Consider the following 14073-nt stretch of genomic DNA (forward strand, 5'->3'; position numbering starts at 1 on the left):
TATGTGCCAGGCACTGTTATGGCCGTAATAAATTATAGTAATAACAGTAATGTCAACTTCGAACATTTATTAAGCTTCTGTGATAGGATAGACCCATATGTTAGGCAATTCAATAATAACCACCATTATAACAGCACTAATAATAATAGTCAATATTTATTGAGCATTTACTATTGTGCCTGGTGCTGTTCTAAGAGCTTTGCCACAACACTGACCCTTTGAAAAGCAGCCTTGGTCAGATGCACTGTTTTGACAGGTTCTAATTCAGGCAGAGGAGTGGAGCCTCTGGCTAACCACACAGGATTCACGGCAGTAGGAACTGGGAAATGGGCAGAAATGAAGACAGGAGGCGGGACTGAAGGCAGAAAGCAGGTAACAAACTCTCCCAGGCCTGGCTCTGTACTTTCTAGGGTCAGATATCCCATCCACAGGTGGGTGGACTTCTACAAGTTCATTGAGTAGACACAATCACCATCTCTGCCCTCCCTCCTTCAGTTCATGGGTTCTATCCCCAGACTGAGGTTCTCAGGCAGCTCATGGGGCAGAGGGGCTGAAGTTCTGGGGCCTGGAACCTTCTTGGGGTCCAAGAACCCTGCCCAGTTGCCTAGTCCAGGAGCCACACCCACAGGGCAACCTCCCTAGCAGGGCTGACTCAGAAGGAGCCCTTCCACCCTGACTCACAGCCTTCCAGGAGTGCTCAGGCTTCACCAGCCTCGCCCACCTGTCTGCTTGCTCACCAGGCCTTTAGAAGAGGCTACACCTTCCCCAACAAGACCCAACAGGGTTCCTTCTGCTACTCTCTGGTTCTTGGAGGGCTCTGCGCTGGCCAGCATGTCTGGCGTCTCTGACCCACACACTTGCCCTGATGCCTCTAGGTGCTAGGAATCCCACTGCTGGAAGATGCATCTTTGGCATCTGGAAGGGTTTCAATCCTCCAGGAGGTATGCTGGGTGATTAAGGTGAGTCACTCCTCTAAGGTTGGGGCCCTGAGACCTCTGACTGAATGCGGGGTCCTCTGGGGGCACCCATGGCTCGACTCTGCTCTGTGCCCCTGAAGGGTGGGATCAGGTGAGCCCTGCAGTGGCAGGAGCAGCTGGCACAGGGGCCAGTGGATCCTGGAGGTTCTGACGAGGAGCTGTAGTGACAGGGGAAGGCTGAGTGTAAGGGGGTTCTGGGTTGTGTTCTCCTCCTGTCCCATTCAAACAACTTTGATTCTATCGGTGGCAGGCTCCCACATATGATTTGGTTAAAGTGTTCTGCCCATGGGCTTCCGAGTGGAGAGACGCCAGGTATCTGGTGGGGAGGAAGCCATGGGTGAGCATGGAGGAAGAGAAGTGAGTGCTGAAGGGTCTGGCAGGGACAGATTAAACCAGCGCCTTAGGAATTTAGGGCCTGGGGCCAGGTCCGCCTGGGCCCTGGAAGGGGTCTAGGGGCCAGAGCAAGCAGTTGGGAGCCCAGCCAGCATTCCTGGGGATGAGAGAAGCCAGGGGAACCAGATAGGAAGCCAGGAAAGAGGGGTCTGGGTGAGATTGGTGGTCAGAGACCTTTTGGCCTGTGGGAAGAGAGGAACTATATTCTGGTAATAGATATCTACTGAACATCTGCTATATACCTAGCCCTGGGCCAGGCTGGACACTGCTCTGATGGGCACACAGCATTGAACTATATTTACTGCAAGGTGTGGAGGGCCGGGGGCCTCAGCAACCTGGGAGGGGAGGGGAGTTGGCCCTGAAGGCACTCAGCACCAGGGCGGCACACAGCCTGGGGGCCACAGCTAGCATTTGTTCTGGGAGCCAAAAGGGACAGTTAGTGATCCAGCCCCTCTTGCTCCCCAGCCCTCTGCAGGACAGGATGGGGTACTCTGGGAGGTGCATCCCCTCCTTCTTGATCAGGCCTGGGCAGTAGCCTCGCAGGCAGTTTCTTTCCCCCTCTCCTGCTGGCTGCTGCTACTGCTCTACTGTGGGGGAGACCCGATGCACTGACTGGGGACCTTGGCTGGACCCTTCCTTTTGTCTCTCCCTCTGTAGGTGGAGCCTGGACAGGTGGGGACGGGGGGACTAGCTGGGTTGCAGAAGGCAGGTTGGTAGGGGCTGCTGCACTTTCTGGGACCTGTCTGTGGGAGATAGGGTGGGAGTGGGCTGCTTCCGCAGACCCTCCCCACTGGATCAGACCTGGCTAGCCTGGCCCTCCTCTGCTTCCCTCTTGTCCTGAGTGGAGGCTCCTGGAGCAGGAACCCCCACATCAGAGCCCTATCTGCCCAGATCTGTGGGGCACCTAGGTACTTCAAATGGGTGTGGGGAAGGATGGACAGCTTGAGGTGGAAGACAAAACTCTGGAACTAGATCACGTGGTCTGACCTCTTTCTAGCTCTGTCATTGACTGGCTGTGATCTTGGCCTGGTCTCTGCCTCTTGCAGTTCAGTTTCTCCAATCGAAGTCGAGGGGGATGACTTAAGTCAATGTGTCTTAAACTTTACTGGTTGATTGTCTAATCACCTGGACCTTGTTAAAATGCAGGGTTTGACTCAGCAGATCTGGGGTGAGGCCTGAGAGTCCTCATTTTTCTTTTTCTTTTTTAAAGATTTTTATTTTTAAGTACTATGTCCACCCAGCGTGGTGGACTCATAACCCCAAGATCAAGAGTTGCATACTCTACAGACTGAGCCAGAGTTCACAGTCCTCATTTCTAAGAAGCTCTCAGGTGCTTCTGATGCTGCTGGTCCATGGACCCACTTTGGGCAACAAAGGCTTAGACAACCCATCTAGTTTGGGCCTTCAGGACCCAGAGACTGGGTCACTTGGTCCCTCTCTGACCTCACAAGGCATCAGAAGGAAGCCTTGGGATTAGCTCTAGGTTTTGGGCTAACAGAGCTGGCAGTGCTCAGGTTGGTGGGGCACAGGGCACCACCAGCTGAGGCTGCATTTGGGTAGACAAGTTCTTTCTTGGTCACTGGTCGATTTAACCAAGGGCTACTTTTGTCTGTAGGGGGTCTTAGAACATCTGCCTTGTGAAGGAACACAGCACAACCCACAAATTATCCTGGTGGCCCTCGGAGGAGCCTGCATCCTTTATGAGGACAGCAGCTATCGGTTAAATGCCGTACCTCGTTACACCCAGATAGGAAATGTGACCAGGAGGTAGTGTGGTTATGCTTAGCTTTAGCAGCTGCATGGCTGCCCCTTCCATGGAAAGACCCGACACACTCTAAGGAGAGAAGGAGGCTGATAGAGCAAGGTGCCTTCCCACTCTGGGCTTCCCCTCACCAGCCAGTTGGCACGGCTGGGTTAGGGCACACATCGTGGTGTGGTAGTTACTTATTTGCATGTCTGGGGCTCTTCAGGAAGGGGTGGGTGGATTCCTGTGTGCATCTCCCACAGCAGTTTTGGCACAAAATTCCCTTGCCAATGCCTGACTAATCCTAGCGGTAACTATACAGAGATGGTGTTAACTACAACGGAGCCTCGGGGAGGATAAGGGCTGTGGAGAGAGGGGTCCAGCAGGTCTGGTTAATGTCCTGGCTCCATCCGTTTGCCAGGGCATCTTCACACGTTATGGCAAGGAATGGGAGACCCAACCAGAGAACTCTGGGGGCTGCCCAGGTACCTCCATCCCTTTAAGATCCTGAATCTTCAGGGCCCAGAGGAAGATGCCAACACCCCTGGCAGTTCCCATTGGTCAGGAGAGGTGCAGGGCAGGGTCAAGATCCATTTTTCTTGCTTTCTATTGGAGGATGATGGTTCCAGCTTGGTGGGGTCTACAGCTGCCATAGCAACTGTGGGCCAGCTCCTAGCATGAGGGGAGGGGCTCAAAGGGAGCCCCTTCTTTAGCATCTAATAGGCTAGACCATTTAGGGTGGTGGGCAGGACTTCTAAGCTAGGGACCCTAGGAACCCGGCCCTCTGTCAATCCCTACCCTGCTTCCCACACCCCCTCCACCACCACCCCTCCCACTGTGGGTTCACTTCTTGGCTCTGCTGATGTCAGCTTGGGTCTCTGGATGGGCAGGGAATCCTAGCCCTTGGTTCCACATGGCCAGCTCTGGGGACTGTTGGGAGGGCCACAAGTGAGGGGTACTATCTCCAGAGTTTGTGTGTGCAGCTGTATATATTGTGTGGGTGTATGTTATTATGTAGGAAGGTATTTAGGTCTGTGCTGTGCATCTGAAGGTCTAAAGGTACACAGCTATTTGCACAAGTGCAGCGTGTGTGTGTGTGTGTGTGTGTGTGTGTGTGTGTGTGTGTGTGTGAAGAGGGTCAGAGGCTCCCAAACTTTCCTAACACTTGTACACAGGCTGGCTCCTTAAAGCTAGGCGATAGTGAGTTATTTTGCAAAGTGGATAGCAACCCTTTTAAGTCTTGGGTGCATATCTGAAATCTGCAAGGGATTTGCATAAATTGAGGCCCCACATTTAGATTGGGTTCCAAGTTTGGGATTCCAGTGAAAGACCCGCTCCCAGGTCCTCATGGAGCTGCTTGCACTATGCCCTGGGTGCCAGCCCGCTGTCCAGCACAGGCTTAAAGGAGCTGGAGCAGTGTCAGCTGGTGCCAGCTCACTGGGGGCAGGGCAGGCTGGGCTGAGTGAACAGAGAGGGTGTCGTCAGTCCTCTGGGGGAAATCGGAGATAAGGCCAGATCCTGCCTGGCGGGTCTGTCACCCTTGTCTCAGCTTACACTCCCAGGGAAACTGGGTGGAGACTGGCGCCAGATATTAGGGCCCTGAGGATCTGGCCCTGAGCTCCAGGAAGAGGCAGGGAAGAACGTGGGGTGTGGTGTGGAGACACCCTTGGCAGGGCCCCTGTGTGAGGCTGGCCTGAGGGGTGCTGGAGAGACTAGGTTGTAAAAGGAAGCCAGGGCAGGATTTTGAGCCTCTGGTGTAGAGGGATCTCTATGGGGGTCCCTCTCTATGGGTCCTGGCAACTTCCTTGGGGGCAGACTCTTCAGTGTGGCAAGAAGAGCTGGCTGGGCCTCAGGGTCTGGTCTAATCTAATGCTGCTTTTCTGTGTGTGGCTGGACAACCCCCTAACCCTTTCTGACTCCCAGCCTGCCCTCGATCCTCTGGGGGCCCTTTCAGCAGTGAAATACCAGGATTCCTGGTGTCCTGCCCAAATCTTGTGAGTGAAGGAGGATCTAAGGGGATGTCGAGATGTTAAAGGGGCACTGAGAAGCGTCCCTGCAGGGAGCTGTAGGGGCAGCAGTGGAGAGGAGGGAGTTTCCTCTCTTGCCCTAGTTCCTGGTTCAGATGTTACAGATACGGAGACACAGGGAAGAGGTGACTCTGGTCCCCAGACACTGGTCAGCTGCCAAAGGCTGGTTGGGACTCTCCACCCCAATGTGGCTGTGCTCAGGTCCCCTGCTCCCACCCTGAGAGCTGCTTTTTCTCTGAGGACATCAGCCTACTGCCAGGGCAGTGTCACCTGGGACCCAGAATCTGTCCTTTTCACCTGCAACCCTGGGAGACCCTCAAAAGGGAGAGGGGCAGAAGGTGACAGCTCATTAGCAGCTCATAGAGGGTCTTCTGGAGACCCTGTATCTCGGCTCCATCTCTAACCAGATGACAGCCTCTCGGGACAGCTGGTTTTTCAGAATCCTTGCTGCTTACCCTACCTTCAAGAAGGAGCACCTTGGTCTTCTTGTTGGGGGTGGAGACCAAAAGAAACCTTTCTTGTGAAAATCTCCAGGGAGCCAAGGGAAGGCACCTGTGGCAGGCCCCTCTGTCTCTCCAGCAGTATCAGGTCCCAGCCTTGGGGTCCCTTTCTGCCCCTTGGTCTCCTCACCTTTGCTCTCTAACCTCTTGAGAGTGGGGAGGGACAAGGCTGTTGAAGCCAAAACTCAGGCAAAGAAATATATGGCTGGGACACTGAATATATCTCCTGATTTAGTTGCTTCCTTAAGCTCCTTGGAGAAGGCCTAGCCTATCTCTACTAAACCAAAGGGCTTTGGCCCCATCCCACAAAGACTCGCCCACCTGCCTACACAGGTGGGGACAGAAGAGATCTGAAAGGCCCAAGAGGTGGAAATTTAGGGCTCGAGTGGCTCTGTCTTGCCTGTTTGCTGAGGCCTGGTAGGATGGCCTGCCCCAGGGGAGTGCAGGCTGGTGTGGACAAGGACCCAGTGCATGGTCAGACAAATGACACACAGCTGTCCAGAACCTCCAAAGCACCATTTATCCAGGCCCCATGGACTTGAGTGCCCCCAATGGCTCACCCCCCAGTCCTTGGGGGAGCACAGGCATTACAGTGGCCCCTGGCCTGAGACCCTACATGCTCCTCAGCCCCGCCTGTTCCCGGGCCACAGACCCATACTGCCTACCTAGCCCTCAGCCCATCAAGGCGGGGCCCTGGGAATGAACTGGCCTCAGACCCTCCTCCATCCCACATTCTCAGGGCTCCATTAGTCTCGGCTAGCTCAACACTGTGTTAAATAGCTTCCTTGCAATCCCTCTTAAATAAACCCATTCCCAGAGCAACCTGCCTTACCTTGCACCCTGAATATATTATTCTACTGGCTTATGTCTCCTAGAGAGTGGAGGGTCTCTCTCCTCCTGCCCTCTGCTCCAGGGAATACCATCTCCCTAAAAAACTAGGGGAAAAAGTTTTCCCGTCAACCCTGGGGCAGAGACAAAGGGAGCCTTGGCTTGGAGTGGAAAAGCCTGGAATCCCTGTCCATCTTCCCTACCCTCTCTTCTCCTTGACCTCTTAGCAGCCTGGGTCAGATGTGACTTACCCAAGATCACAGACCCAGGATCCAGAGTCCTGACATATCTAGGAGATCACTCTGGTTTTGACAGCCCAGACTAGCTCCAGGGCAGGGGGACTGACTCTAAGCCTGCCTCTGACCTTGGCCCCCTTGCAGTTCTCCAGGCGTGGAGAAAGCTGGGGAGATTCCAGCTCTTGACTCTACTTGGTCCTGCACCCCTGGGACTTCCTCCCAGCACCCTCCACCTCAGATGTCCCCAGGTATCTCTGGCTCTGGGGATACTCAGACAGCACCAGGGCATGGGAGCAATGGGGCCGGGGCCTGAGCAAGCCTGTCCCTGGCCTGATCAGCATCTGGGCCCAGGCCAGGCCTCACACCCAGTACTGGCCGTTCTTGAGAGCAGGGTTGGGTGTCCGGCAGAACTGTAGGAGCTCTGGGTCAGGCTGGCCCCCTGGCGGGGGCCCCTGGCTGGGCACTGCGGTGAGTGGGATGGCTTGGCCCGGCTCTACCTTGCGGAAGGTCTCGGTGTCGCTGGCTAGGCCGTTGCGGGGCTTGGCGGTCAGCACCTGGACATCGTGCTTGCCCGTCTTGTTGCGTTTGCGGAGGTAGAAGAGCAGGGGCAAGATGAGTGCCAGGAGCAGGAGGACCAGGCACACGGGAATGATGACACTGAACATGTTGGCTTCCAGGAAGCCCAGGAAGCCCCTCCTGGCCACGGTGGGCACGGGGCTGGAGGCTAATGGGCCTGGCTCGCCCGTGGGGGTGCTGCTCTCTGGGTTCCTTGCTTCTGTCTGAGCAGCCTCGGGGAGACTGAGCAGGGCCACACTGTAGGGCCGGGCTGCATTGTAAGGCTCAGTGTCAAAGTCCAGTGAGGCCACAGCAGGGGGCACACCCCGTGCCCACAGCTCCAGAGTGAGACTGTCGCCTGCGGGGCCAGGGGACCTACCCTCTGGCCTGCCCACCTCCAGCCCCAGCCTTCCATCCTCAAGGTCCCGCTGGGTGAACTGCTCCACAAGCTGGCTGTCCCTGGGCTCCGTTCTGGCCCGGGGCACGCGGACCACGCGGCCATGCCGAGGTCCCGCCAGGAGCCGGAAATGGGGCACACTGCCCGTGCGGTTGGCCAGCTCGCCCGCATCTAGGACGGTGGAGTCCAGGCGCAGGGTGGCACCCTGGGGCCACGGCCCACCCGCCCACACTCGCAGCAGCGCCCTGACGGTGACGTTCACTGTGGCCGACGCGTTGGCACCTCTGGCCAGTGCCAGGACGCTGAAGTGGTCGCGAGAGGAGGAGAAGTTGGTGAAGGCGAAGACCACCTCCCCCTGGTCTACCTGGAGCTGGCTGAAGGCCGTGGCCGGCTGCCCGGCCACCAGGAGCTGCCCGAACCGGGGCCCCCTGGTGAGGCGGTAGGCTGCGTCTGGCTCCTCCCGGTCTGACACCACCTGGAGCTGCTCCCGGCTCAGGGAGGAGCGCCCCAGGGCCTGGGGCACCTCTAGGGGCGCGCGCAGCCACACGTCGATGGCCGCCGGCAAGACGTCCACGGCCAGGGCCACGGGCAGCGGGGGGCTGGCCCCATCAGACACGCTCAGCTGCACGATGCCGGCCACGCTGCTCCCGTTGGCCACGAAGGCCAGCCGCCCCGCGTCCACGTCGGCCTGCGTGAAGCGGATCACGGGCCCCGGGCCGGCCCCCGCCAGACTCAGGAAGCCGTTGAGGGGGGCCCGCTGCACCTCGTACTCGATCTCCCCGGGGGCCGAGTCTGGGTCCACCACACTCAGCTGGGCCCGGGAGACCGGGGCGCGGGAGCCCCGGGTGAGCCGCAGCGGCACAGAGGCCTGGGGCCGAGGCGGCCGCTCGTTCACGTCCCGCACGGTGATGGCGAAGGCCTCCGAGGTTTGGGGGCCTGAAACGGAAGCCCTCGCCGGCCCCTGGAGGTGGGCGCGGAAGCGGAAGCCGTCCTGCTGGGTGCCCCCGCCGCCGTGGGCGTAGACCAGCTGCCCTGCGGCCAGCTCGGACTGCAGGAAGTGGGGCCGCCCGGCGTCGAGGGGCTCCCCAGACACCAACAGCTGGCCCCGGGTGGGGAACTGTGTGATTTGGAAGAGTACGTCGTGCTCTGGGCGCTGGGGTGATGGAATGGTGGCCAGGAGGTTGGAGGCATCAAGGGCGTCCCTGGTGATCTCTGCCCGCTGGCCTTCAGGGACCCAAAGACCTGGAGGTGGGACATAGGCTGTGAAGGTCCTGTCCACTGAAGAAAGACCTCAGACCCTCAGACCAGGACCCCTGGGGCAAGGTTGTGTCTTCTTCCGTCAGACCAGGGACCCCAGGGTGGGGCTCAGGGTACCCTGGAGGATAAGGATCATGTCTCCTCTCTAACCTCAAAGCGTCCCCACCTACCCACGCTCCCTATAACTTTCCAGGTCCTGGGGACTGACATGGGAGCTGCTGACCCTGGCCTTGTGTCCCCTCCCCTCTCGGCCCTCCCAGTGTCTCCCAAACTTTGCTGTTCACCTTTGTTACTCCAGAGGCGGCTGGGGCGCTGGGGACAGGCAGCCTCGAAAGACACAGCCACAGCAAGGGTGGTGGCCACATCAGGGGCTGGGGGCAACGACAGCTGGAGCTCCACGGCGTCACGGACCTCCCAGAAGGGCTCAGGGGGCATCTCGTGCTCATACAGAACAGTCCCAGCATACACCTGTGGGGAGACCCCATTTTGGGATGAGAGGCGGGTTCAGCCCGTGGTGGCTGGTAGCCCCCTCCCCGGGCGGCACTGGCACTGGGCGCTCCAGTCTCCTTGATGAACTCTCGGTGCCCAGCCTCACTCTCGGCTCACCTGGCTGTGCCTCGCTCTAAGTCGGTAACCTGTGCTCTTCCTCACTAGCTCAGTGGGTCACCGTTGGCAATCGTGTGGCAGTGAGGTGACTGGCTCTGGAGCCAATGCCTTGTCAAATCTGGACCCTGCTGCCTCAGGCAAATCACCTCATCTCTCTGACCCCTGGGGAAAGCAAAATTCTATCCATGCTTCTCTCAACAGCTGGTCCTTCCACTTTTGCACTAGGTCCCTGCCCCTCTTCCCCGCCGAAGACACCAGTCTTACCATTTCCCTTCTTTCTCCTGTGGAGACAATCCAGCCCCCGCCCCCCACCCCCAACAAGGGAACAGTCTCATCATTACTCAACCCCATGTAGTTATTCTCCTCCATCTTAAAGAAAAAACTTGTGACTTCACTTTTTCCAACATTTGTCGCTCCTCCCATTTTGCTCTCCTTTACAGCAAAACTCCATAAAGAATACTCTTTAATCTCTCCCAGGCTGCTGTCTCCTGAACTCCAGACTCACATATCCACTTGCTTCCTGGCTGCTCTGTGCAGATGGACAGATCCCCTACCTGCACACCTCTCCTAGTCCCTCCCACTTCATGTGGTGGCAGCTCTGTTCTTCCAGAGGCTCAGGCTCAAACCCCTGGAGTCATCCCAGACTATTCCTTCTCTTGCATACTGTCACTTCTGGCCTGGATTATCCCCATGGCCTCCTGTGTGCCAGCTTTGACCCCTGCTCCCTCCCCCTACAGTTGTTCTTAACACAGAAGCCAGAGTGAGCCTTTTAAAATGTACGTGAGGCTATGTCACTCTTGCTCAGATAGTGCAGTGGCTCCTCATTTGGCCACAAAGATCTGACCTGGTTACCCCTGTGACCTCACCTCCTACCATTCCCACCATGGTGTCTCCATTCCAGCCACATTTGCTGTTCTCTAGGGCTGTTTGCATGTTAAACACCTAGGAATATTCCTCGTTTCCATAAAGAAATCTGCTCTCTCCCCCTTGTGATTCAAACGTGTCCTCTTGGCTTATCTTTTGTTTTTCCCTTTTAGGAGATGTAGGAACTGTTGTCCTCTTCTCAGAAAAACAGGACTTGCACAATACTAAGATGGAAACTGGGATCCCAGCATACAGGGGACTCTAGGACAGGGGGGTTGTGATGAACTGGAGAGGGGTGCCCCATCTAACAGGGGAGCCATCCATCCTTTGAAGGGGGTGAACCACAGTTCTAAAGGGGGCACAGACCCAGGCTGAAAGGGGCTGCAGACCCAGGCTGAAAGGGGCCGCTGTTCCTCAGCTGATTGTGGTAAGAGGGAACACAGCCTTTTAAGAACCTGGAAATCAGGCTTGTGTGTGTGTGTGTGTGTGTGTGTGTGTGTGTGTGGTGCGTGTGAAATCCCCCAAAGGGGATATGTTGATCATTAATTTAAAAATATTAAATGCATTGTGCAGGCCAAATAAAACACATCTGTGGACCAGATGTGGCCCATAAGGACTGTCAGCTATAACCTCTGGCCCAGGCTGAAGGGTGGCAGGAAGGAAATCGAGGCCCCTAGGAGTGGGGTGAAGGCTGGATGCCTGGGTGCAAGGAGCTTCCGTGGATGGGAGGCATCTGGCTGGGCGTGAGGCAAATCACAGGCAAGACAGGGAGGGGGTCTCTGAGCTCCGGGAGCAAACGGTGTCCTCTGGCTTAAGAAATCTTGGACTAGCAGTCAGAAGCCATAATCCTGGTTTTGTCTCTTACTAGCCACATCCTCTGAATAGTTGCCTCATATCCTTAAGCCTCAGTTTCCTTATCTGCAAAACAGGACACCTGATCTCTGACCCACTCAGCTCAGAGTATTGTGGGACAGTGTGCCGTCAAGACTACCCAGCCCTGTCCTGCCCCCTGCCCCAAAGTCGGGACAGCATCTCTGCTAGGAAGCTTCTTCCCAGCTTCTCTGGGTGGTACTGCTGCCTGGCCCCCTGGTGGCCATTCACTTCCATCCGCATATTGCTGGGGTGTGGGGAAAGCACTGTGGGTGGGGGAGGGACCCTGAAGGCCTTGTCCTGTTCCCTCCCCCTTCGTAGGCATCGGATGACAGAGGCTCCCAGGGGCTCAGGGTGCACAGCTTCTACAGCCACCAGCCTGTTGAATATCTTATATGGTGGGAAGGGGACCTGGGCAGAAGCTAGGGCTTCATGAGAACCAAAAACCTGGGGGGGATGTTGACATGAGAGACCTTTTGCCATCTTCCCTTGTTAAAGACGCCTCCTTCCCTGATGTCTGAAAGATCCTCACCTGCTGTGCCTTTGGAGCAAGCGGAGGCTGCCGGCACACAGGGCACCTCCCCCACGTAGAAGGGATATTAATTTAAGTGATGGCTGCTGGCCCCACCAGCACATTTAGCACAGAGAGTTCTGTGCTCCCAGCAACTAGCAGTGTCCCTCTTCACATGGCTGAGCGTTCTAGTTTTTACCTGGTGGCCGCTGGTGTGCTCTGGGACAGCTATGCCCTGAAGTGAGATGGCAGCATCACGTCCACTCCAGTTCCTCAGCTGCCTTGTGTCCACTCATTGGCTCCCAGGATCCACTCTGCTTCTTGCTGGCTCCTGACCTGAGCTCCAGGCTTGCACCTCTGCTCACAAGCCCAACAGCTGCCTTCATCTTGAACTCCATCCCCCCCCCCCCCAGAACCAAGCACTGCCCCTCACTAGCCACTGGGGTAAGCTGGTGTCCCCAGCTCAAAGCACCCTTTCTAGTTCCTAAGGTCCAACTGCAGCTTCCTCCTGGAAGCCATGCCCCAGGACCTTATCCCTGTTCTGGAATCCTGTAGCCCTGACCTCTTGCATCCTTCTGTCTCCCAGACTGGTGGCTCTGGGAGGGCAAGGCACGCACAGCCTGGCCTGTGGTGGGGCCGGCGAGCGTCTGCTGCTAACGATGTGGGAGCGGTGCCCCCGTGTCCACTGGCAGAGTGGGCCACCCGAGGCTGAATGGAGTCTAAGTGGTGGCTGCAGAGAGCCGGGCCCTTACCTCAGCCTGAGTGAAGTTCACCAGGGCCTCCCCAGAGCCGCCCTGCCGGGCGTGGAACAGCCGGCCCAGCCGGGGGCCCTGCACCACGCGGTAGAGCAGGTGGTGGGGGTCCGTGCCTGCACTGGAGCTGGCTCTCAGGCTCTGGCTGCTCAGCGGCTGGACCGACCCTGTGAGAGGGATAAGGGGCCTGTTGGCTTTTGACCAGGAGCCAGGGCGAGGCCTGCGACTGCTGGGAGGCAGCGTGACCCTGGGGTGTCACCCGGCCTACAGGCATGCCTATGCTCGCAGACCCACCTGGGCACACGGTCAGCGTCCGGCTGCCCTCTAGCGAGAGGAGCAGCTGCTTCTGGGCCGTCACGCGGAAGAAGTGTCCGGGGGAAGTGTGCTCACCATCGGAGAGGCTGAAGTGGAAGCCTCCGTCCAGGGCTCCTGAGGACGGGGGTGAAGTTGGGTCTTGCTGGCCCATGGTGGCTCCCCATTCTCGGGGCGTCCCACCTCTCAGTACTCACCTCTATGTGAGAACAGCACCAGCCCTCCATCTAGCTGGGCCTGCGTGAAGCTGTGGACCTCGGTGCCCGGTGCCGCCCGCAGCACTACCTGCCCATTGCTGGGCCGCTCGATGGTGTAGACCAGGTCCTCCGGTCCTGAGTCGCTGTCTGTGGCCCTGAGGGCCTCCGGAGGGAAGGGCACAGTGGCCCCCTCCCACATCTGGGGACACATGCCTGTGAAGATTCTATCCCCACCAAGCTCTCCCAACTTGTTCCTCCCTGGCCCTGAGGCCGTCATCATCGCACTGTGGCTCGGGCCCTCAGCTGTCATGGAGGCCTGTGCCATTCTGGCCCCCCCCCTCCAAAGGGCCCTCCACCCTATTCACCTTCCCCTCTCATCCCAGGGCACAGGCTCCCTTCTCTCTGTCTGCCCTAATATTGCCTTGTGCTTCAAGGCCAGCTCATGTCCCCCTCCCGCAGGAAGCCCCACCTCTTACCCTCACCAGGTTCTCCCTTCAGAGACCCCCAACCCTGACTGACTGCACTGCTTTATCTGGTTCTCACTGGCAGGGCAGAGGTCTCCCTTTAGACCCTCCACAGTGAGTCTGGGCATGGGCTGGGCACACTATGGGATGGTGAGTTTTGCCACCCCAGGTTGCTTATAAGTGGGCTCCCCTTGCAGGTGAGGCAGGGCCTGGGAGGCACAGGGCTGGAGAGGCTGATGTCCTCTCCTGTTGGGTCCTGTCCCATGCCACCGAAGCAGCACTGGGATGAGGGCTCAGGTGTTTCCAGTGCAGTCACAAGCCCCAACCAGGTGAGTGAGGGGTGTGGGCAGCCCCTCCCCATGCTCAGGGAAGGGAGTCCCCCTCAGGCTGCCAGCAGGGCAGGATCCCATTTCTGGGATCCTGTTACACAACCCCAGCTGGGTCAGCAACTTGGGCAGTGTTGGGGAGGGGGGTTCCCCTACCTGGAAAGCTGAGCCCTCTGGGATTCCAGGGCACCTTCTCCCAGCCCCAGGCTAACCGCCCCCCACCCCCACCCCCAGGGCAGAGCTCTGAAGGGGGACCA

At 57.8% G+C, this 14073-nt stretch overlaps 1 protein-coding gene across 1 annotated transcript in view; it reads right to left on the reverse strand.

The window, feature by feature from the left end:
* Positions 1 to 52: 52 nt before the first annotated feature.
* CSPG4 (chondroitin sulfate proteoglycan 4) overlaps positions 53 to 14073 on the reverse strand; it is a 40748-nt gene continuing 26727 nt past the window's right edge. Inside the window, exons 6-10 of the mRNA XM_025919764.2 lie at positions 13027 to 13225; positions 12812 to 12946; positions 12518 to 12684; positions 9199 to 9382; positions 53 to 8899 (exon numbers count right to left, since the gene is read on the reverse strand). Coding sequence (XP_025775549.2) covers positions 7065 to 8899; positions 9199 to 9382; positions 12518 to 12684; positions 12812 to 12946; positions 13027 to 13225 — 2520 coding nt within the window. The 3' untranslated portion in view covers positions 53 to 7064. The remainder of the gene's footprint in view (positions 8900 to 9198; positions 9383 to 12517; positions 12685 to 12811; positions 12947 to 13026; positions 13226 to 14073) is intronic.

This window comes from Puma concolor, chromosome B3 (assembly GCF_028749965.1).
Source record: "Puma concolor isolate L17-30 chromosome B3, mPumCon1.1.hap2, whole genome shotgun sequence".
NCBI lineage: Eukaryota > Metazoa > Chordata > Mammalia > Carnivora > Felidae > Puma > Puma concolor.